Below are 24,306 nucleotides of genomic sequence, written 5' to 3'. Positions count from 1 at the left end.
TTGCATCTGCTTGGACTCAACTCTGACCAGGAACAAAAAGGAACTACAGTAAACATATTGCAGAGAACATACCACTACTCCCCATAACATGGGTAGGTACAACTTTTGGTAAATGCCAACTTCATGACAACCCCTTCTTTCTAAACAGAATGACATATTCGCACAATGTTCAACATTGTTGAATTAGTCGGTTAGGCTTTTTGATTTCATATCTGCCCTGTGTAACTCATATAGTAGCATCTGAATATCCTTTGTCACCCTCAGTTGGTACTGGATGTTCTAAGCTTTCTGCTGATAATCTTTGGGCTGTTCTGTGTTTATTGAGATCTGCTTGGACTCAGTTCTGATCTGGAACAAAAAGGAATTTAATCTATTGAAAAAACACATCTTTTCCCCCAAAACATGGTTGGACCCAACTTTTGGTAAGCATTAACTTCCTCAAAAAAAGTGGGTTCTTTTTTTGAAAATGGAAGTGGAAAAAGCACTAAAAAGAAAAAGGAAAAAAAAAGAATACAACTTTTCTCTTGCACCATTTATTGATGGAAGAGTACATGCTTTTGAATTCAGTGAATTCAGTGAAACTTAAAGCCCTACATTGTTTCTCAATGTATTACTAGGCATTAGTATTAGAACTCTACAGCTTAGCCTGTAGCAATTTAATGAAAGGCTGAGACATTCAAGCATTTGTGGAGAATTTTTTATAGTAAATTAGCTGATCAAATTGCTTGCATGGATGCAAGAATAGTCTTTCTTCTTAATTCTGAAGAGGGGTGTGATTTGAGAACTGCTCAGGTGAGATTAGCTCTTTAGTCATTCTTCTTCCACCTGGCACTGTCCAGATGAGGTAGTACAACCAACAACAGAATTCCTATCTATCATGCTCAACACAAATAGGTTCAGGAAGACTATTTTAAAAATATTTTGCCCTTGTCTGGGGTTGGGTTTCTTGTGTTTTTTTTTCCTTGTAGATTTTTTTTAGCAATTTTACACTCTCAATCATTTGCTATGATTGAAAAATCTGTACAGAAGCAATGAATACACATCAGCAATCTAAACAAGAGTTTAATTTAATTACATATAATTCAGTTTAGTTTAGTTTGGTTTTTGCCCTCCCAAAATTTGTCCATCTAGGACAAGATGATGTTGTTGTTGATGATGATGATGACGATTGGTACTCTTACAAAATCTAAATTGCATAAATGAGCATGTGGGCATAGTGGTAGGTATGGAAATTTAAATCAGAGGCAGAATAGAATTCAGTTGGGAAAAAGTGGTTTACTCTCAGGATAAATTGTTAGGAATTAAAGCTTAGAAAAATCTTATAGAAACTGGCTAGTATAGAATTCAGTTTCCACTGCATATATGCACGTGTCATGGAGAAAATCTATCTATGTGGTCGCTAAGAGTTGACAATGATGTCATGTGACCTTCTGTAAAAATATATATCCTTAAGTTGTTGAGCCCTCACAAGGAAAGACTGCAACAATGATTAGATAACTCCCTTTTAGTCATTAGATTCCCCACTATAATCACCTAAAATATTAACTGTCCCCCAAATAACTTTTTGAAGAACTATATTTCTCAGGTCTGCTTGCACTGTGAATGTTCTTGTGACTTCCAAACTATACAGGATGTGCACTGAGGCCCACTCCTCCCCCCTGTGATATCTGATTGTTTTCCATCATGCCAAGTCAAAAATTTCTCCTGCTATGCTGGTAAGGTTTTGTGCAAAGGAGAATTGTATCATCACAGTAGAGGAAAGTGGCCCAACAAATTGGGGTAATCATCAGGGAACAGTAGGGGAAGGCTCAATTCACTCCCCATGTGCATATGGAACCCTACTGGAGATGCCCTAGATACTAGAAAGAAGAAGAGAAAGGGGCAGGCAGGAGAAGACCTTGTAAGTGCTGTTGCCACTACTAGAACCAGATATGTTTGGAAGGAAGGGAAAGAAAGGGGAGGGGAGGGGAGGGGAGGGGAGGGGAGGGGAGGAGACAGGATGCACCAGTGTCCATTGTAAGATGATATACATATGAATGTAGGTCTGATTTTTAGGGGCCTCAGCCTGTTTAATATTGGAATGAAGTTGCCAAATGGACTCCTGGTTGACTGTAAGTTCTATTATTCTCAAACTACTTGATTCACACATTGCACTAAGTCACGACCTGCTTAAGTATGGCTTGCTGAATAAAAAACAATTAGCTGGGTTCACCTAACTCACTACAGTTTATAGATCACAATTGCTAGGTTTCTGCCACACATTAAGTCAAAGCCAATTAATCAAACATTATGGCTTAACACAAGACGTGAACCCTGCCACAAGTTAACTTCCTTTATTTCACAATGATCTAAAAAGATAAGACATGCATTTGCTTTAGAGTAGGATTTTAATGATTCAGGATGAGGAGTTTAGAAGTGGAAAGACTTGAGTTTGTTCTCCTGATACTACACAAAAATATACATGGTGGGTAGAATTTAGTATTATTTACCTGCTAATAAACTGCCTTTGCTAGCAGACCCCTGAGTGAAGAAAACTCCCCTTACCTAAAATCTGGAGCAAATTTGGAGGAATGGCACAATGGGCTGTAGCAGGAGGACATGTTGTAGAGCAGAAGTCAACTTACGCAATGAGCAGGACTGATTAAACTTAAATGTGAGTTTGATGTTTGTGGAAGGCAATAGCTAGTGCTAGAATCCAAGGAACAATTTGGACAAAGAGCACGATAAGCAGATTTGAGGAGAGAGAGCCAAATTAGTATACTTAGCATTCACTCTTTCCAAGCAAGTATATTCAGCACACACTGCATCCCCAAAACATCTGTTGTTAACCCAAGTGAGAAATTCTAGAACTGCGCTAGTGCAGATTTCTTAAGAGCAGAAAAAACCTCTAGACGTTGATATGAGACTAATACCTAATTGACTAATTAGCACATTTTTCAGCTCTTCTATACAGCATTTTCCAGACTACCTGAATCTGAGGAGTGTTATTTTAAAGATCTACATTGTTTCAAGAAGTTAGAATAACTTCTCTGTAGGCATCTCAACATACTCAGCTATCTTATTAATGTGCAAACATATTTTGTGTAGGCTCACCCAAAGATTAATCCTCTTATGTACTGTATAAATAAAAATATTGAAACAAATGTTTTGAGCAAAGGCCCTTACAGCTAGAAATCTGAGAATTTGATATGTTATAGGAAGAATTATTTTTCTGGAAATTCTTTGGTGTGACATACTTAAAATCAGGTACATGAAGCAAAAAGGAGGTCATTGGACTAGAAATGTAAATTGAGGCAAATGAAAAGTTCTATTTATCCAATGAAATGTAATTGAACTGGAGAGGGGAAAAGTCAGTCTCGGGAATATTTCTGAAGCATTTATTGGTCTTTGGCCAAGAGAGTTCCGGATTTACTTAAAGCTAAATAAGAAATTCTATTTTTAATAATAATTTTATTAAAGATTACAATTACAACAACAACATCTAATACAAATTTGAAAAAAAGAAAAAATAGAAGGTACAAAAAAGAAAGAAAACATAGAAAAAATAGAAAGAAATAGAAAAGAAAGAAAAAATAAGAATATGGTAAAGAAAAAGAGAAGAAATATATAAAGAAGTTACTTCCCCCTTCATCACAAGTATAAACAATTTTAATAACTTATCACCTTCTCTTAAAAAACAACAAATGTTCTCTTCTTCCCATATCCCATCTTTTATATATCTATAAACAAATCCATAAAGCCTTGTCATTTCAATCCTGATGTCAGCAAAAGTCCATTAAGGGTTACCAGAGATAACAAGATATATATTTTAACTTTGATCAAATAAACCAACTTTATATTCCTTCCTTTTACTCCTAACAATCTTGATCTTTAGTCCCTTCAAATAATGTAGAACTTGATTTTTTTTTTCATTTTTTCTTTGTCCCTTCTCACAAAATTCTTCAAAACTTTAACAAGCCTCTTTTGTAAATCCAATATAGGAAAATTATCCAGGTCGCTCTCTTGGTTTGCTATTTGCTATCCCTTTTAATATTAAGACATCAGCCAGTTTCTTTTGTATGTCCAGTGTAACGTCTTTTTCCATGTCATTTTTGTAGCCTGTCATTTTTAAATCCACTTTCAAATCAGTCTTGATCTTTCAGGTAAAATTTGTTCCTCTTCAATAGCATCTTTTAAACACCGTCTATCTATAGAGGCAGACACTATTAAAATTAACTTCTGGGCCCATTATTCAAAAATATCTGTCAATATGTCTAATGTTAAAATATTTTGCTTCATTCTGTAATTGTAAGTTGAGTTTGAGTGTTCTTCTCTTTTAATTATAATATCTAGTTCCCTCTAGTTTCCTCTAGCATTTAATTTTTATAGTCTTATCTTTTGTTTTTATTTCAAAACAAAAACATTTTCCCATGGCAAGGATTCTTTATAATTAATTACAAAATCTTATTTCAAATTTATCTGGACCCTTAATTTGTAACTTTCTAAAATCAAAGTTTTAATCACTGTTTTGCTGTATATAAAAAAAAAATTTCTTTTAAGTTCTTAAACTTGTAATTAAAACTTCTTTCACTAAGGATTGAAGGAAACTCACCCGGTGCGGTAAAACCTGTTTATCCAAAGATTCCTAATAGCTGAAAAGCAGTTAAGCAATTTCTGAAAGTGTTTAGAAAAGGAAGTATGTGAACCCAGTGTCCTTTCAAAGGCACTGACCATGGTTTGAGCAAGATGGTTATTCCCTCATCACCCAGAGTTCTAAACCTGCCAGAGACCACTGTCTTGTGGTCTCTTTGTAAGCAGCAGCTGTCTGGAGCACTTGTGGGCAATCTCAAGTCCTCCCCTTGTCCAAAGAGGAATTATTGAAGAGCTAGTCTACTTACCAGCTCTTCATTCCGCCAGGGTCATTGGCTCTGCTTTTTGTGGAGCTGTCTTCAGTCTGCCATTTCTTCCCTGAAAGTCCATTCATCCTAAATAAGAAATTCTAAATTTAAGTTGGTTCTTCAGCTGGTGACTCCAATGGACTTCTGTTGACTTGACACGATTTGGAATGAAATGAGACTTTGATCCAACATAATATCAAACTAGATTTTTCTCCCAGCTAGTGATTTCCAAAGGCATCACTAGGCATTTGCACCTATATTTTAAGAAATGCAAGTCATAATGAAGATTAAGCTCCTCCATCAAAACTTTGTTTGCACATTCCACTTTATACAGTGAGAGAAATTCCAAATAGGTTATTGCTATTGGAAACTTCCTGATTCCACTGCTTATCGATAGGAGCAATAGCAAAGAAAGGAAATGCTTCCTGTTAGCATTTGGCTTTTTCCTGTACCCTCTGTTGGTCTTCAAGGTCTATAATTTCTCTCTTGTCCAAAGGTTTAACTCCTGGGAGTCCTTTGGAACTGATGCTTGTATAGTCTGGCAGGCTTTCTCCTCTTTTCTCCATCCCTTCTCTTATTAAGTTGAATGATTATGGCTACACCACACATTTATAATTTGGTTACTAAATTAGCCCATTGTCTAGGTGCACATAATACCATAAACTAAACCAAATATGGCCTTTGCATACCAAGCTTACTCATAAACAAGCAAAAGCTTAATGAGGTTAACACTAACAGAGCTTAGTACATTGTGTGATGCATCTGCTCAGCTGTTACCCCATCTGTTTAAGTGGGTTGTATGAATATAACCAGATAATAAAAGTTAAAAATAAAACTGTTTATATCATATATACTTCTTGTTCTTTTTTTAAAAACTGTTAAGACAAGGAAAAGATTCTTATTTTACAAATGTATGAGGGGAATTGAAAAGATAAAATAAATAAATCCCTCCTACTATTCCTGTACAAATTTTAGGTTCTTTCCCTTCATTATTGCACATTTGGGGTTGAGCTCAGAGGAGATGGTTAGCCAGATTCTATCATCTCTGAGTCTTTGGTTGCTTCAGCACAAGCTGTGAAATCTCTGGACTGTTCATCAGTTAACACATGTTGCTGACTCCCTTTTAGGATCTTCCTCACTCCTATAAATGATCTGCCCCTACTGTATGTTCCAGGAGTGGGGGGATTTGTGTGGGACAATTTTCAGCATGGCTTATCATTGAAACTACTGGAAGCTGTACTGCACCACCATCTGGACACCTTTGCTCCCTGATCTATTGCCTTGACTCTGCTTTTCTTTTATTAGATTGCTTTCCATATCCTTGCGTACTCATGATTTCATGGAATAATTCAGCAGTACGGAGAAGCCTTCTGATTGGGTTATATATGGCTTGCTCTTTTGACATTTTGGGGAGGAGGACTTTTTTTTGGAACAGATATGTTGCACCTCGATGCTTAGCTATGTATAATTTCTCTCCACTTATTCAGTGAGGCTGTACCCTAGTAATTCAGTTGAAGCTTGCATTTAATTCACAGGAGAGGTTCAGTATGGGAACAAAGCTGCTATCCCATTAAACTTAAAGAGCTTTAAATAGTTCAAAAGGTTAGAGAGACGTTGGAGGTTTAACAAGATCCTTTACTATGTCAATTGACATATCCTGCACCTGTAAGAAGGTGGAAGAGAATAGTTAAGCCGATGGTAATTCAGTTCCAGAGGAAATGTTGCAAAGAAAGTTGCATGATATTTTGTCTGGAGCTGCAGAGCAGGTGGTTTTCTGTTGGCAGCCTTCTTGGGTGATCTTGCCTACCGTGGATTCCCTCTTCCTCCCACCAGCCACAATCCCCCTCCACTCCCCTGGCTTTGCTGCTTCTACATACACTGACTGATTGCTGGTTTTACAATTTATTTTCCCTTTTGTTTGAAAAGCAAATGTGGTGAGGGAAGAATAAGATGGGGTGGGGCTGGGCACTGGCTTTTGTGCAGTCTCCTTTGTGCCACCTGGAAGGATAGAGCATTGGCAGTGGGGCTCTCACAAAGCAGTGCAAATCTGCAGAAGAAGATATGAGGGCCAGGGTGGCGTCCAAGTGGAAATAACGGTTCCATTTGCTGAGAATAAAGTAAGGAAGAAAAATCTAGTTTGATTCTGCCTCTCCTGTCATGTTAACTTCACAACTCTGGGAGGGAGATGAGTTTTAAGATTTTAAGACATTAACTCACTGCATACATCATTCTGAGCCCCATTTCCTTTTGCTGACTGTATAGATTCTCCAACATGATGGTACTGCAAATGCCTGATATGATAAATGAATGGATATGATTCCCCCAAAGGAATAAAACCAAAGATTTCATTAGAATAGCTATGTCTTGGCCAGAAAACCAGTGTAGAGTAGGTACGAGGATCCAGCATGAGGGTCTCCAGATAACACGCAGGACAAGAGAAATCCAACCCAACTTGTTTATTACTGCAGCAATAAAGGACAAATCGACGAGTCACTACACACACTGAGTGCTCAGTGCTTGTCACATTAGGCCATTTATACAATATTCAAACAGAGAGAAAGAATATGATTGGTCAAAATTTGATACAAATTGCACATGCCTATAACACCTTGCCTATCCCATAATATACAGGTGGGGGTGCAATTATAATAATAATAACATAAGAGGTATGGTTTTAGGGTCCTTTCGTCATAAAGTCACAATAGTTCACCAGTCTAACCGCAGAACCAGTCTTGTCTGGTTCTGACTGTTAGTTCTGGGTTTCTCTACTTGCCCCTCAGTTTCATAACTGCCTTTTCTCCCCAGCAACAGACAGTCTAGGCCAATGTTGTCCAAACTTGGCCACTTTAAGATGAGTGGACTTCAACTCCCCGAATTCCCCAGCCAGCTGTGCTGGCTGGGGAATTCTGGGATTTGAAGTCCACTCATCTTAAAGTGGCCAAGTTTGGACAACACTGGTCTAGGCCATCAGTGGGCAGAAGTATATATATTTATACTTAGTTTTAATAATTACATTTTAATATATCATAGAGGTTCTCAAACTTTCTAATACTCACACAAAATGGACAAAACAGAGAGCAAAGCCCAGGGTAAATTTTAAATTTGTCTGCACAAGCCTGATCTGGTCTAAAATGGGGGAAAAAACTGTGACATGCTGTCTCCCTCAGTCGCTCACAGTTCCCCTTGGGTCCTGGCCTACCATTTGAGAATCCCTAGTTTAGTGTGTTATATGAGCCCAACTGTCATGATTTGTAACTCATGGTTTATGGCTTAATGTTACATATGAACAAGGCAACACTGCTTATTCCACAAACCCTGATTTATCACAATTTATCAGACAGTGATTGGCCCAAAGTCACTCAGAAGTCTCTGTGAACCTCAACCTCCCCACCTCAGCCTTTCTCCCCCTGTTTACTCCACATAGCTCAGATTTTTCAAAATAAAGTGACCTTTCCTAGCTTGGTCATCATATGTTGCCAAGGATTGGAAATCACTGGAGCTGGAGTAAAAAAAAACACATCTGAACTGCAGGCTCCTATTATCATAGAACTGTTGAATTGGAAGGGACCGCAAGGATCGCCTAGTCCAATGTACGGCTGCCTGAGGAACTCTGGGAGTTGAAGTCCACACATCTTAAGGTTGCCAAGGTTGAGAAACATTGATCTAGTCCAATCCTCTGTAATGTGCAAGGAAGCTGTTTAAACTGCCCATGAGAGATGGCTCTCCAGCTTCTTACAAACTTCTGTGGACACTCCACATCCTCTGTAAATAGATGGTTCCCCAGCTTACCTTCAGGACGTTTTCCCTTATATTTAAATGAAACTTAGGGAGCTGCAGTTTTGGATTGGGAAAGACCACAACACCGAGACCTTCTCTGCAGCCTTTTGTAGCTTTAAATTAATGATTTCTCATGTTTGTAATATAGTATTTAGATATGTTAGACATGTTGGCTATATATGATAGGACTTGTGATACAACTCACTTGAAGAGCATCTGATTGGGCCAGAGAAGGTTACAATGTTAGGATGTGCCTAAGGAAACCCAGATTCCAATCAGCCCAATGCATGTTTAGGCCAATCTCCTCTCCCCCACTCCCTCCCTCTCCCCATGTAACCTAGAGAGAAAGGATGGAATAAATAAAAAACGTGTTACTAGCAGCTGTGGGTAAGAATGCTGCCAAGTCAAAGCATTCTCACTTGATAGCAACTGTTGTTATTTTTTAAAAGCAGACTGACTCTCAAACAATGCATAAGTTGTCATGGCTGGTAACCTATGCATGCTTTTAAACCTATGATGACACTTCAAGGAGTCATGCTTCTCATATTTCCAGGAATTTCATTAACTTCTTTAGTGGTATTTTAAAAAGTTCCTTGCTTTATCTTGAACATCAGTTAACTGATACACATGATCTTTTTGTATGTAAATGAACATAACGTGCAGTAGTGATTACATGTTTCCTATAAATACGTATGTCATTAGGAAATCTCCCCACCATTGTTTTACTGATTCAACATGCTAATGTTCCTAATCACGTTTTCTGCAGATTGAAGAACAGCTTGTTGAGCACATGTCTCCAGGGAATACAACCCTTCAAAACTAATGGATGAGTTCTGACCCATTTCTTCTTTTGTTGTCCATTTTAACTGGTAAGATCTGAGTATTAAGCACTGAGCACTTCAGGAACTGACTTTTCCCCAAGGCAGCTGCGCCCTTGCTTTGAACATGACACATTGAAGAATAAAAATATCTATTTATACTATGATTCTGTTCGGCCATGGGCTGGGTCCTTTGGGTTGTTAGTCTTTAATCTTTCTTACAGGACTCAGTAGGGGCTTCCTCCTATGGAAAGCTTGCAAAAATAGTTCCCGACTTATGGTTATCTGCAAAGCAGTAAAGATCCGGCGGCTTTGGAGGGCCCGTGGGAATTGATTTCAGCGCCATGGATGTAAGATTGCATTTATTATATTTATACCTTGTTCATTTTTAAAATATTATTATATTCTTGTATTTTATTATGTACAGTCTAAACCATGTAGAGCCAAGTGTATACATTTAATAAATAAATAAGCATAAATATTTGTATGAAACCACCAGAGACCTAGCAATGACTCCCAAGTTGCTAGCTTAAAGACAGACCCTCTGGAACACCTTGGCATAGCTGTGGCCTTTGGCTTAGTTTCAGAAGACCTCAGTGGCTGACTGCGTGCATCATACTTAATTACTGAGTTAATTCTATTTGTTCAAAAAATGCATTCAATTATAAACGAGCCCAAAGGGCTGGCTTTGCACCTCATGCAAAGCCATGAAAACAAAGCAAGCCAAACCCAACCCAGTTTTACGTGAACTGTGAATATTGTTGCTAGGTCTTTACCTGCCCTGGTTAAGCTTTTGGGTAAAGCCATCAAGAGGCGATTGGACTGCAGCAGATGCAAATGCAATAAATCCAGAAATAAATAACAGTCTGAAAGTAAGATAATCAGATCTTGAGTACCTTTCTTACATTGGTACTAGGCAGGAAAAAAAAAGCGGTGGGGGGGGAGACAAAGTGGAAAAAGTTTATCAGAGAGATGTCCTCATCCCACTTCCATCCTCTTCCACTGCTTCCTTCAATCTGGCTTGAGATATCCCAACAGCTGTCAATTCTCAAGAGAATAATACTGTCCAATGCCCAGCAGTTGTCAGGTTTTCTACTCTCAGAGAATCTTTTCACATATAATCATTCTCTACAAATGTAAAGATGTTCTCTGTCCTCTAAGGAATGCCCTGTATGTCACAGAGGGTTCTGCAAGTGTCCCAGCCTCAAGTCAGGGACATCACTGGGTACACCTAGTGGCCATCAATGTGGCTTTGTGAGAGAATACACTCATCTATAGCTGCACATTCCAAGGGAAGATCAAGAGTGGGGACCAAGCTGTCTTTCAGGGTAGTTGGTCCACCACATATTCTGAGACAGCCTTGATAGCACAGCTTGAAAACCACAACTGTAGTTTGCTATTGCACGTATGCAACCGAAAGGTGACAGTATTGTCAACTTTTGAACATCCCCTATATTTGTGCCTTGAAAAATGTGGTCTACCCTGTAGAAATAGGCATAAGTTAGATATACGCTCTTGTCATTTATGGGTCTGCCCCTAGATTCTCTGTGTTATATTCCTTCAGATCTGTTATACTACTACTACTATGCTGGTGTTGAGAACTTACAGAGAATGTTACATTAGATGGTTTTGGACTTTTCTCTGGGTAAGAATTTGCCTGCCACTGTTTTGACACTGTAGTGTGGCAGAACAACAACCGTTCTGGTGCACCTCTTGTAAGCACTCCTTGTTAGAAAGCTGGATAAGAAGTGGATCAGTTTTTGTTCACATTGAAACTGAACAGCTGACTAAACTAGAAGACTGGGGAACAGCTTTTGTGCTTCTCCCTCTCTTCCTCCAAAATAGTTGTCTTTTTAGTGGAAAAGAACTTTGTGTTTGCTTCAACAACCCTGCTAAGTGTTCAGTATCAGAAGTGACTTAATGAAACTGTTACTCATGGTGTAAGATAAAAGAATTTAAAAATCAATCTGAACCTAAGTTTTTCTTCAAAGGTCTCCTGCAGGTATCAATGGCTGCATTGTATTTATTCTTTGAATAATTAAATGATAGCTTACGGGCTTTCACAACCTTCTTCTTTTGCAATGCTCTCCAGAGTGAAAGGGAAACAAGTCCAATGAACAAAATGTATGTAAGGTGAGGTATATAAGATATACGAAAAGGTCCATGTACACAGAGGCCCCAAATATTGCTTCACCATAAATTCTTCCACGTGCCAGTTCCCTTATGGCTTCCAGTAAATGAGACAATCCATGAAAGAGTAATTTAAGCTCTGGCCCTTTTAGGAGTTGGGTGATGTCATCTGATTTTTATATGTGTATGAGCAATCCAATCCATGTAAATGCATTTAAGTGCAGAAAGTCTGCTGTAAAGTTATGACATTGGGAATAAAGAACAAAAACAAAGGCAGCAAGCAGACCTCAGCCCTCATAAATTTTGGCCTTGCAATTACAAGATGACTTATAATAGAGCTTTATCAGAAAAACATGGCCTCATATGGTGCCTTCGTCTAGGCCACAGTGCTATATATTTCAACTTTGTTTAGAGTAAGAAAAGGCTCTGGTCTGTATTCTTCTTGCAGCTGACAGTAATCATTTTGATTATCAAAATGCTAATTTATTCACAAGCGTCTGGCAGGAACAAACACAAAATGCTTGATTTTCTGAGCAACATTCTAAGGTTTCAGTGCATTACATTTTAAAAAGGGTCACCAATCAACAGTCTAATTGGAATCTTATAAACTATTGTTGTTAGAAACAAGTGGCATTCCATTGTAATTGCCTTCCAATAGATGCTGCCGCCTGGTAATGAGATTCTCCTCTGCCTGTAGCTCAGGAGGGTTGGAGAACTCTCTGGGGCAGATTTGGGGTATGCTGGGGAGAACAGGTGGAGAAGACCTTTCATCTGACATTTGAAAACACCAGCAAGGGCTTACCTCAAAGTTACTCTGTTACGGCCATATCTGCAACCATAGAAATATCAGCATCCTGATTAAATCAAAATACAGTGGTAAGAATACAGGGACACTGTGGGGAATATTAGAGGGGGGCCTTCAAGCAGATGAAGACTTTGAGCTGCTTTAAGCACTGGAAGAGTTCGAGGAGAGGCATATCCTACTAATGAAGAGAGATGCCCAGACTCAGCATTATGGGAAATTGTGCCATTCCCTACGTTTGACTTTTCCCAAGATGTGTAATGTAATGGTATGTGGGAATGACCTTGGGAGACAGGTGGAAGAGCCACAGGCTAGGCAACGGACAAGCAGCAGTTGAGCCCGCAGAAAGAATGGGGGAGTGTCAAATGTCTCAGAAGGGACCCTCCCTAGTGTCTTGTACTGTAAAGGTGAGGGAGGAGAGATGTACTTTCAGACTTGCAAGATTCTGTTAATGTAACCTTACAATAAAGTTAGAACTAGTACTTCTGGGTGTGCTTCTTGTCTGAACTACCTCGCAAGGCTAAGATGTGCTCCAAGGTGCCCAGACTGCCTCCTCCTCTGCCATTCGTTTATGTAATGTTTCAAGCCGCTATTAGGTTTGAAGAAAATGTATTGTTTGATAATCTTTTTGTAGCAGGGTATAAGACTGTACTTAATAAAACAAGCATCAGGTTGTATTAATAATTGAGATATCTTTATTAAGCACAGAGAACACAAGGTAACATTACATGGGTTTTATCAAAATTGTACAACTTATCAAATACACAAGGGAGTTTTGTTTTGCTTTTTGTTTGTTTTTTATTTTTCCTGGAGTGAGGAATGAACCAGCACATATACAAATGGGGTGTTCAAACTGGCCACAGGGATTAAAGTAGGCATATCTTCCCTACTTGCTGGTTAAAAAAAAACCAGGCTTTTCTTTTTTTATTATTTGTTTTAAAGGTTAAAGTATTTGCGTTTGGAAATGGTAGACTCCAAACAGTGCATCAGTCGCTTTATGAACACCCCGGGTTTGACAAACAAAACAGAGCGATTGCCTCATTAAAAACACTCTCCTCACACAGGGTGCAAACCAGCACGGGCTGCCGCTGTTGATGGTCCATTTATTCTAATGAGCTTTGTAGGCCGGTACCCGCCAGGCCCTTTGAAAGGGAGGGGGAGGCCCAGCAGCAGTGCCCGCTGAATTGCACTTACAATCAGCAAGAGTCTTCTTTTGAAGCATGAGGTAGATATACATCATAGAAAAGACAAGGACACAGAGACAGAGACAGTTAAGGGGTAGGTAGGGAGGACATACAATCTTCTTTCAAAAAATATGCAGAACGTAGTGCCAGTCCTACACAATGTATGGCATGTTGACAGTCAACCAACAGCTGCCCAATGTGAAAATATTTGAACAGGCAAGAGCTTTGATTAGACAGGTAGATCAACATAACAAGCAAAGTAGAGTGAAGTTTATACATTGCCAAAATAAAGTTTACAACGAGCAGTCTTTTTTATCTTATCTTATTTTAGTAGTTCCACTGTTGGCGAGCTTTATGAAAATATGATTTGATGATAAGGCAAGCAAATATTTATAAGTCTATCTGAATCAGAAAGCCAGCAGTATAGGAAGTATGATATTTAAGTAAAAAAACAACAACAACAACTATGTAAAAGGAGTGAATTTTTGCTTTCACTCTTCAGGGCAGGGTGTCATTGGGGGTGATACATTTTCTTGGAAGGCATCAGAAGAGTTTTGTCCAATTGTGATTGAGGACAATGTTTTCAAGCTAATTGACAAATTTTGAATTAACACAATGCTGGGCTGGATCATAACAATTTAACAGTTTTTTTTAAAAAACCTCAAATATGAATGTTTTCATCTTTTAAACACATAAACTTAAACACATATTTAAACAGAGAAACGGTGGGGCTAGGGGGCTGGAAATTATAAACCTAAACATGACCCTGGTAAATTGTCATACATATAAATCGAGTTAAAAACGTTGAATTCATTAAAGAAGGCTTGTAAGAAAAATCAATTTGGCTTCTGCAAGCAGATATTACAAGGATTATAGTTGAGTATCCACAAAAGTTCTGACAAAATCCCTGCAAAATACCATACCAAGTTTTAAAATGTGTTAGTGTGGCAAAATATATTCACAAGAAGCACTGCTACATAACATTAAATAGTATACAAGAACCATCATCATAAAAAAACAACTTTTAGTAAATAATGAATGGCACCATGATGCAAAGCTTATATCTGTAGCAGAAAAACAAACTTCAATGACTGTGGAAAAACACCACTGTTCAATCTTGTGGCACGGCTATCTGCTAGAAAATACTCTTTCTTATTTGGTGTCTAGTTTATAGTAGTAGTTGCTCCCTTCTTCAATATTGCTAACATCAGGACTTTTATAATTCAGTTGAAATATACAACAGTTCACTGGACTAAATATACACTTTCTATTACAACCCTCCTCTAATTGATTCTCTCTGATGGACTGAAACTTCAACTCCCAGAATTCCCAGTCAACATACCAGGCTGGCTGAAAATCCTGGAAAACGCTGTTCAAACACATCTGAAGGACTGAAGATTAAGGAAGGGAGCTTCACTGTCCAATTAACAATATAAGAATTTTCTATTAACTCAAGTTGTTAACCAAGGGCGAATAATAAAGACACTATGTAATAAGCTGAGCTTTCTGTACTATGATGAATTAAGTGCAGCAAGGTTGCTCTATTCATTCTACTTTAATCTTTTATATAAGTCCAGAAAAATGTAACTTCTCTACTTGTAAAAATGGAATTAATTTGTATGTCAGGAATTATCAATCTACATTTTTAGAGTAGTTTTCAATAGAAATATTCATAATGCAGCATCTTTCTCAAAAAAATAAACATTTAAGCATTTTACACAAAATGTTTAACCGTTTACTCCAATAACCAAATTTATAATATTTCCTATACTTCTACTTTTTTTAATCTAAAGAATTAAAATAGGGGAAATAAATCTTATACAAAGCCACAGAATTCACAGTAACCGAACTTACCCATTTTATATAAAGCCACTTATATTTAAATATATGTATTTATATATATTTATATTTTATGCTCACATTTAATATAATAGAGCTATGATTGATTTAAAGATTCTAGTCTTCTTTGAAGACATTTTAAAGGTTTTCATACATAGAATATGATTGCATAATACATTCAGCTGAAGGTTAGGCAAAGCGCATTCTTTTTAAATATACAGGTAGCATATACTGGCTGTCCAGACACCTCCCGCCAATCCAGTCCTGGCAAAAACCTATTTATATAAATATGTCTGATTTCTTTTAAATACATTCCAAATCTGCCAAAATCCTCACATTTGGTGTCTTCTGCACCAGAATTTTATTTTAGCATTCACTTTAATTTGTCTTTTTAAAAAGTTTGTATCTTGGATTTTAATTATGACTAGCAGTCTTGAGTATTTGTTGGAACAAAATGAACGAAGTAAGCTCCACACTTTGTATCCCCGTTTCTAGCGTACATTGCTATGCAGGAAGCTAAAAACAAGGTTAAATGAAATGCAACCAAAGGACTGGTCCTCTGCTGGGCACTGACCTGGGAATATGCTCCTGGAGCTGGGCATTAATGATGCAAACAATTAAAAATGTTGACAATCCACCAGGTGAGAATATTCTCCCCTAGGGGGTGAAAAGCTACACCTGCCTCTGTCTGCTTCTTGAGCTACTATGCTATTTAAAAAATGGGATCAGAACTGGCTGCTGTAATGGGACTTTTTGGAGTCAGCTGGCAGTTTTTTTGTGTCACAAAAATAGTTTTAATGGGATGGAGAGGTGGAGGTGTAAATCCCAGTTTTCCTTGCACTCTACTATGAGCAAAACTCAGCCAGATAATGTGCATTCAACCATTCCTGACCCCCTCTGAAATTCTAGCACAGTTACACCCAAACTAGCTAAGCAATCCTTCCCAACATAGAGATCACTACTAATCTACAGGGCTCCTACAAGCCTCTAGTGAGGGCACCAAACAAACAACAAACTATGAATGGATACAGGTAGCCCTCGCTTACTGACTGCCTCGTTTAACGACTGTTCAAAGTTACAACAGTGTTAAAAAAATAGCTTTGTGACCAATCCTTGCATTTATAACTGTCACAGTGTCCTGCAGTCACATGATCACCATTTGTGTGCTTCGCAACTGGTTTGCAACAAGTAGTCTTAACAGAGAGAGCAGAAGTAAAATCATAAGTTGCAGTCACGTGATGTCTTGCTTAATGGCCGCAGCACTTAGCAATGGAGTTGCATTTGTGGTTGCTAAGCGAGTACTACCTATATGTATTTTTTAACAGCCAAAATCTCAGGAGATCAGCTAATCTCACAAGATTTTTGTTTCCTCATTCAAAATCTCATAAGATTTCAGATGGGATTACCATAATTGCACAATTTCTACCATTTTAAAGCTTTCAGTGGTGGTAGTGATGATAATGATGATAACAGTGAACTGGTTCACATAGAAAAGGTTAGCAACTGCTAGTCTAACAGTTCATGTTGAAATGGGGGAGTGTTACAGGACTTTCTGTTCAACACATATTTAAATACCTCAGTTAAGATAATAATCTATGTCTCATATTCATCTTGGTTCCAATTATCCACCAACATGACTATGCAAACTGAATGTGTATCATCTAGCTTAAATGGGCACAATTCTTGATTCTCTTGCAACTGACCAGTATGTTGCTCTAGTAAAAATTCAGCTACAGCAATATGAAAAAGCAGAAGTTATAAGAATGATACTTATAATAATCTGCAAAAGAACAATTGTGCTTATTTTGCTTTCAGTTTTCAAAGTGGTAAGATAATATTCTTCCAATTTCATACCACTTCAAGTGTTACTTTGATGTATTTCCAATTGTGATGCTGAGATGAGTTGGAATCAAAACATAAGAAGGCTTTTACAGGAGGCATGTCGTTGCTATACATGCTATAAGTCATAAACAATACCATGACTCAATGGTTGTCTCCACTGAGCACTAAACAAATGGAAAAAAGTAAAATTGTGGAAAGCTGGATCCATAATACTTGATCCCAGTGTTTTTCAATAATAACCAAAAGAAAAAAAGCTAGCTATTATTAATGCAGAACATTCTTATGGGGCACAGAATACAATTTGAATATTAAACTTGTTTATACTTTAAAAGTCAGCAACATGTACTTAATGGGTCATGTTAAGCATGGACACAAGTATTCTACAAGCATTTTTAGATTACTTTGAGACCACAAATCCAATCCAATCAAAACTGATGTCTCCACAATAGATAGTACTGAAAATAATTTAAAAACATCTAACACCTGTCTCAGTGACCATTTATGGTCTTCCCTCCTTTGGTGAAGCATATTCAGGCATGCCTAAGTTCAAAATTGGCCAGTGAGATAACCTGATCCTGAACCTCTAAGTGCAATCATAGTACAACCCACCCACCCCCTTCCAGAATATAGCTTCATGAACACATCACTGGGCACAGTGCTTGCAGAAAAAACAAGATTTCCTGATCCACTGTAAAAGTTGGAGGCCATTCTTCACATTCACTCAGTGGAAGTGCATCTATGAAGCAATGCCTAACACAGCAGTGGGTGCGGAGACTGTTACGTGTGCAAGTACACCTTACATAAAGCAAGGCTCTGAGACAGGCTGTGTGATGGCTGACAGGCAAATTGCCACAAGACAAGGAGCAGGTGAAAGCAATGCAGGATACAAAGGGCATCTTGTAAAGAAATCTTAGGTTACAAGGGTGAGACTAGCCGGTCAGTCCTGAAAATTGATTGGTACAGGTAGTCCCCAGTTTAAGAATGAGTTCCGTTCCCAAAGTCCGTCCTTAAGTCGAATTTCTTAACCCATGGTAAAAACACCCAGTTTAAGGACAACCCATAGTTAAGAACGGAGCCTACTGTAGCAAAATTTGAATTCAATACACAGTGATTCGAGTTAAATACACAATGGTTTGAGTTCATTACACAATACTACTTATACAGTATTATACAATAATACTGTTCTGGATTACATACAAATTCAACTTAAGGACAGTTGAATGGAACTCATTCTTAAACTGGGGACTATCTGTAATTCTCAGAAAGGGGAAAAGAAATGGAACAACCCTGAAAGCAACCCTATGAATATAAGCAGGCTTTTGGATATGTAAGGAAGGAAGGATGAGTAATTAGAAATATCTAACCAGCATGTATTTTTAGCCCCCTGTATGCTGCTTTAGTTTCAAAGGCTTCAGTTGATACACATGGCTTAAATGGAGAACTGTACAACAAGAGGCAAAAGGCTTTCCGAAGTCAAGCTCAACCATCACACAGCCAATCAGTGACATAGCTATGGTGACCTGTGATGTGTATTTGAAGAAATCAGTTTCAAATTTTCCATTTGAAACCACCTAGCTTTTGTGCCCAGTGGGGTGGGGGAGTGAGGGAGGTTAGGAGAAACAAAACCCATTCCCCAGCTTATGAGACTGAAATCTCTTTCCCGACACCGTCCGTCTCCGGGATGTTTGCAGAACCCAGCCCTGGGATTCTGTGGAGACAAAGAAGCATTTACGGGGGGGGGAAAACAGTCATGTGTTTCACATTGAGAGCGTGTGGACCTTTGTACCCAGTCCACAGCTGTACAAAAAGAGTAGCTCTGTCATGTGTAGCCTTAGCATGCTGCAAGAGATTCGAAGACCACATTTACCCAGGCAAAGCAAAAAAGAAGGAAATTCCTCCTCATTTTGCCAAAGAATCCAAACCAATGGAAGCAAAGGGCAACAAACAGCTGTTTCTGAACCTCTGGTCTCCTACGTTGCTGCATGCATTTCCATCCTGCGTTAGGCCGTGCTGCTGCTGGAACAGGGGGTGCTTTGTGTGCTGCCAATACTGTGGCCTGCACTGCTGTTTTCGGAGGGTGGTGGCGATGTGGGAACCTGCTGTCTTCCTGCTGGTTCTCCTGGAGGAGAGGAAGAAACAAACAAAAAGCAAGCTCTGAGTTACTGCTACTGCCCTCGCAATGTCCTGGCCACCCTGAGAAAGAAAGAAGGAAGGGAGGGGAGGGGGAGGGGGAGGGGGAGGGAACAAGGGTCTTCAATTCTCTATCATTTAGCAAGGTATCCTTGCTCTTGTTCTAAGCAACTAAACAAGTGTTTCTCAACCTTAGCAACTTTAAGATGTGCTGACTTCAACTCCCAGAATTCCCTAGCCAATATGGATTCTGTAATGAGTGTAACTGACTGCCCCAAAATGTATTTGAGGGCTAATGCATTTTTGGCAGCAGGAAGTAGAATCTAGGTCAATTTTGGGGGGGGGGGGTAGTGCAACCAAAACAACCATTTTAGTGCATCCTGGATTTAGTACAAGCTTCTCATTTATTAGGTCACTTTATGTATCCTTTCTTCTGTCCCACAACTTTAGGTGCGCAAAGCTCCTTTCCTGATATTGTAAAAGCTATCTCTAGGTGAGAAAAATCCTTTTCTCCGAGATGGTGTTTTGCAACCCTTTCTTAGCTAAAACCAAAACAAAACCTGGGAACATTTAGGAGGGAAAAGCCACCGATTCCTATATATTCAGGTCCGCTGCTTTCATTCCCTTAATAGGGCCCCTCAATCTTTCTGCCAGGAAAGTGATCTGCAAAATGTAGAGCTGGCCTGCATCCCCTGTTGCTGGGTCCTATTTCAGCTACGTTGTCACCCATGCTGTAAACCACTCTATTACACAGAGCTGTGCACCAACCTCATCTTATCAGCTGCAATCTGTATATATTTTGCTCTCACTCTGTGTAGATGAATACCTTTTCATCTCTGGGGAAAGCGGCACGCACAGCTGTCAACATTTGGATGCCAAAAAAATACCGTCTCATGTTTTTCCCTCCCCCGTTTCCTCTTTCTAGACAACTTTCCACAGATGCATTTTTTCCTTTTCAACTATGGGGTTATGCCCCTTTGTCTCAGTGGCACAGATCTCTGCTGGAATTTCGGTCGTTCAATCTCCAGCATCTCCCCTTTTCGGGGAAAAAAACCCTTGGTTTTTCTCTGTCGAACAGACTGTATTTTCCAACCACTCACCTATCACTATTAAAATACATAAATACCGTTAAAGGCTGAAGATAAATTTGACTAGTCACTACTGCAAGGAAATCTGAGTATAAATATGTGCTACAGTGGATTGGGTGAGCGCCAGCCCAAATTTCACCCCTCCCTGATTCCATAATACAACTTGCCATCAGGAGTTTGGTATTTTTCAAACATGCAGATAAAGCAGATGAAATGTGTCAGTTTACAAATTGCGACTATCATCAATGAATCTTAAGACTTATCATCAATGAGGTTTTGGCAGGCGACTGTTCCTAGGAGTAAGGGACACTGCAGGAACCTTCTAAGGACAAAATGTACCATTTTAGGCAAGTTGGTAAAGTAGATTGTTTCTGAAAAGGGTTCTTACCACCATGTGTCAGAACATTATTTAAGGTGGAAGTTTTCAGAAATGTCTCTATCCTACCTGTAGGTCATAAACAATCTTTAACCCACTTATAGGCATATATATAAGTGCAACAGCCTGTTCTCTATTATTCACACTGAGGAAGCCTGCCAATACGGCTCCCTTTCAAGGCGATCTGACTGTTTGCTTTGCCTTCCTCATATGCCAAACATAATGTGTTGCTTTCTCAATTTACTTCAGTCAGATCTTATTAAATGGAGTCATCTAAGTTTCCCACCCAAATTATTGGGGGGTGGGGAGAGAGCAGGTTGAAATATCCTTGTTATTTGAAAGTAGAGAGAGATCTTCAAATATGCTTAATAGGAAAAGTTACATTTGAAACAGCTTGCTTTGAGTTCAGACTAATAAATAATAGAGTGTTCTTGGCCCTTTACACTTGCCGGATGGACTTATCACGTACAAGGAAGGGGGTAGGAAGAGGGGATCTGCAAAGGAACATGCTTTTCGTACCTATTTGCTGAGAACTCCCGGGACATGAGCAAAACGTTTACTTCTGAAAGAGCCACAGTATTCAAACTATGTATAAATGAACATGAACGTTCTGTATAAAAGCCTAGCTAGTGTATTAAGTCACTATTGAAAAATAGCTCAAACAAGTCTATTGTGCTGTTTCCCCCCACCAAACAGGCAAGGAGGACTTAGGGAATTATGCACCCCCCCCAAAAAAATTCCCCAACCTCTTCTTCCTGCAGAGGAAAAAAAAGTTGATTAAAGTAGTACAGCAATCTAGATGTAAAGGACAAAATGTGATTTGGAGCATGTTTGGGCATGCATGTTGCATCTGTTGAAAATACCTCAAACCAAAGTATGTCTTGCCAGGATCTCATTTCAGCTGTAAAAGATAACCACAAGAGCCCAGGAAAAGGCCTGCTGTAAGATACTCCTGGTCATATTTTACTCTTTGAAACCAGACCTCTGCAGAGCCCCAATGTGGATATTGCGGGAAGGTACAAAGGGTTAATTACACACATTTCCCCAGCAAATTCAGAGTCCCCTTGATTTGGGGAAATGTTGTGGAAATTTTACTAGGATCAATGCATTCATTGATAGTACTCTTGGCTTTGAACAGAATTCAGCTTTCAGTCATAAATCAATGTTCCTTTTGGTGATCTGAAGAGTCTATGAAAGAAATTCTAACTCCTAAGAAACGTGTCCATACGTTTCCATTCATTTGTATTTTCTTCTTTCATTGGTTTCTATTCATTGTTATGTGTCAAAGCTGAGAAACACGTTATAATTCCATATGTAATAACAGATAAAAGCTTAATATAGGAACCCCTTGGCTGATCATATCTGAACTTGCTTTTGTTTGATTGATCTTGGCTTTCTTGAAAACAAAAGCAAGTTCAGATATGATCAGCCAAGGGGTTCCTATATTAAGCTTCTATCTGTTATTACATATGGAAATGCAGCATGTTTCTCAGCTCTGACACATAAAAATGAATAGAAACCAACGCAAAGAAGAAAATACAAATGAATGGAAGTGTATGAATGGAATAATTAAGAAAGCCGAAATCAATCAGTCTCCTGAACACATACTCTTTCTCTTTCTCAGCAGTTCAGTTAGGCTGGTTTACTTACTTGGGTTTTCTCTAACAACTTGTACATAACCAAAGCATGGATCTAGCATTATACTCTTCACAATGCAATGCTACATATGGCTCCTCAAAAGAAGGCTTCAGGAATTCAATGAACCTTACTTCCAGATATCTCTACTAATACATGTTGATATGAATGCCAATTAACACATTTAAATGGTTTTCCATCTTCCATTCAGATGCAAGATACATCTGAAATTGAAGTCCATACATCTTAAAGTTGGCAAGTTTGAAAAACACTGCTATAGTCATTTAATGTGTTATATGAATATTCTCCACATTTGAATTTCTATTGTTTGAAAAGAAACCTTTTTAACAACAAACCATTGATCAGGATAGTCATCCATATGATCCTTGAGGGGCTTTTATTATTCAAGGCAAATCAATGGCTAGTGAAGATGGCCAGAGTTACAGATATACTGTGCAATTTGGGGAAAACGTCCAACTCACCTGTGTGGGAATAGATAAACCATAAAGCTCCTGTCAGCAGTGCACCTATTACAAAAGCTGCAAAGGCAATTCCCACAACTGTCAACGTATCCAGGCCGTAGACAACAGCTGTGAAATTCAGAGGTTAGGGAGAAAAAAATCAACACATTTAGAATATAAAACCAAAGATATTTTACTTGCATTTAGAAAGACGAAACAAAAAGTAATGGCATTTTCCCCCCTGGATTGCATTTTGTAATCAGGACTTGGCATCTGTTGGGCTCACCAAATTTGCCTTGAGCTCTTCTTGCTCCAAACATTCTGTCCCTCCCTCTCTTTCTGGCCCATGTCCTGCTTTGCTCTCTGCTATCTGTTTGGGATGGTAAGAAGCAGGGTTCCTCAACCTTGGCCACTTGAAGATGTGTGGACTTCAACTCTCAGAATTCCCCAGCCAGCCATGGCTGGCTGAGGAATTCTGGGAGTTGAAGTCCACACATCTTCAAGTGGTCAAGGTTGAATAACACTGGTGAAAAGGAGACAGAACAGTAAAAGTTCAAGCCTCAATTTGGATTGCGGCAACTGTTGACCACCCAACAGGAGAAAGCTGGGTTGACAAAAGTTGGTATGGAGATTTTGGGTCACAATGGCAACCCAAAGCCTACACTACACTATTTAATATATATTTGTTTAGTGTGGCCCATATTCCACGGGAACAAAGCAGGGAAGCAGGATGCTGTTTAAAAATGTAGCTATGAACTGCCTCTGCTATGAACAGCTTCGACCAGTTAGGTTTCCTGCTGATTTCTGCTTGTTTTTAAGTTGGAAAGACTAAAATAACTTACTTCTCTAATTTTAGCAGCCTTATTTCTGAATGCATATATTCCTCATACTTGTGCCTTTGAGGTAAGGCAGGATAAACTAATTCAAATAATTAAATAAGTGCTTTGCCAATTTTGTTCCATCTCCCCAACGTCTTCAGCGTATTAAGTGGGGAGCGGAAAGCCTGTCAACCAAGAGGGAATGCCAGCTTGAAAGTCAGCAAATACATAAATAGAAACAATTGTTTTTCACATTTGGCAGCAGTTTTAATTACGGAAATCAGTTCCAGGCTGTAATATGGAGCCCGCTCTGGGAGAGGCAGGACAATTTGTATGAGTGTGCATCTGGTTCCTGAAAGCATGGCTTTGAACATGTGCTAAACAACTGCAGCCACTTCCAGCCATTCTGAACTTTCACTTATTTTATGCAAGGATACCTATGGGATGGAGCCTAATTAATTTTTATTGAGGTTCAGCCATAAACATCACATTTCTACAGTCTCAAGCTTATCAAGAAACCAAGAGCACT

General features: G+C 38.7%; 1 protein-coding gene across 2 annotated transcripts in view; it reads right to left on the bottom strand.

Moving 5' to 3' along the window:
• Positions 1-13,076: 13,076 nt before the first annotated feature.
• Positions 13,077-24,306, bottom strand: part of TGFBR3 (transforming growth factor beta receptor 3) — a 150,790-nt gene continuing 139,560 nt past the window's right edge. For both annotated transcript variants that reach the window (XM_007428108.4, XM_015888053.3), the window contains exons 16-17: positions 22,981-23,088; positions 13,077-19,388 (exon numbers count right to left, since the gene is read on the bottom strand). In XM_007428108.4, coding sequence (XP_007428170.1) covers positions 19,270-19,388; positions 22,981-23,088 — 227 coding nt within the window. In that variant the 3' untranslated portion in view covers positions 13,077-19,269. The remainder of the gene's footprint in view (positions 19,389-22,980; positions 23,089-24,306) is intronic.

The sequence above is a fragment of the Python bivittatus genome, unplaced genomic scaffold, assembly GCF_059951505.1.
Source record: "Python bivittatus isolate LINGU-HERP-01145 unplaced genomic scaffold, Pbiv_v1 ctg000700_np1212, whole genome shotgun sequence".
NCBI classification, from domain to species: Eukaryota; Metazoa; Chordata; class Lepidosauria; order Squamata; family Pythonidae; genus Python; species Python bivittatus.
This window is presented reverse-complemented; position numbering and strand designations above follow the sequence as displayed.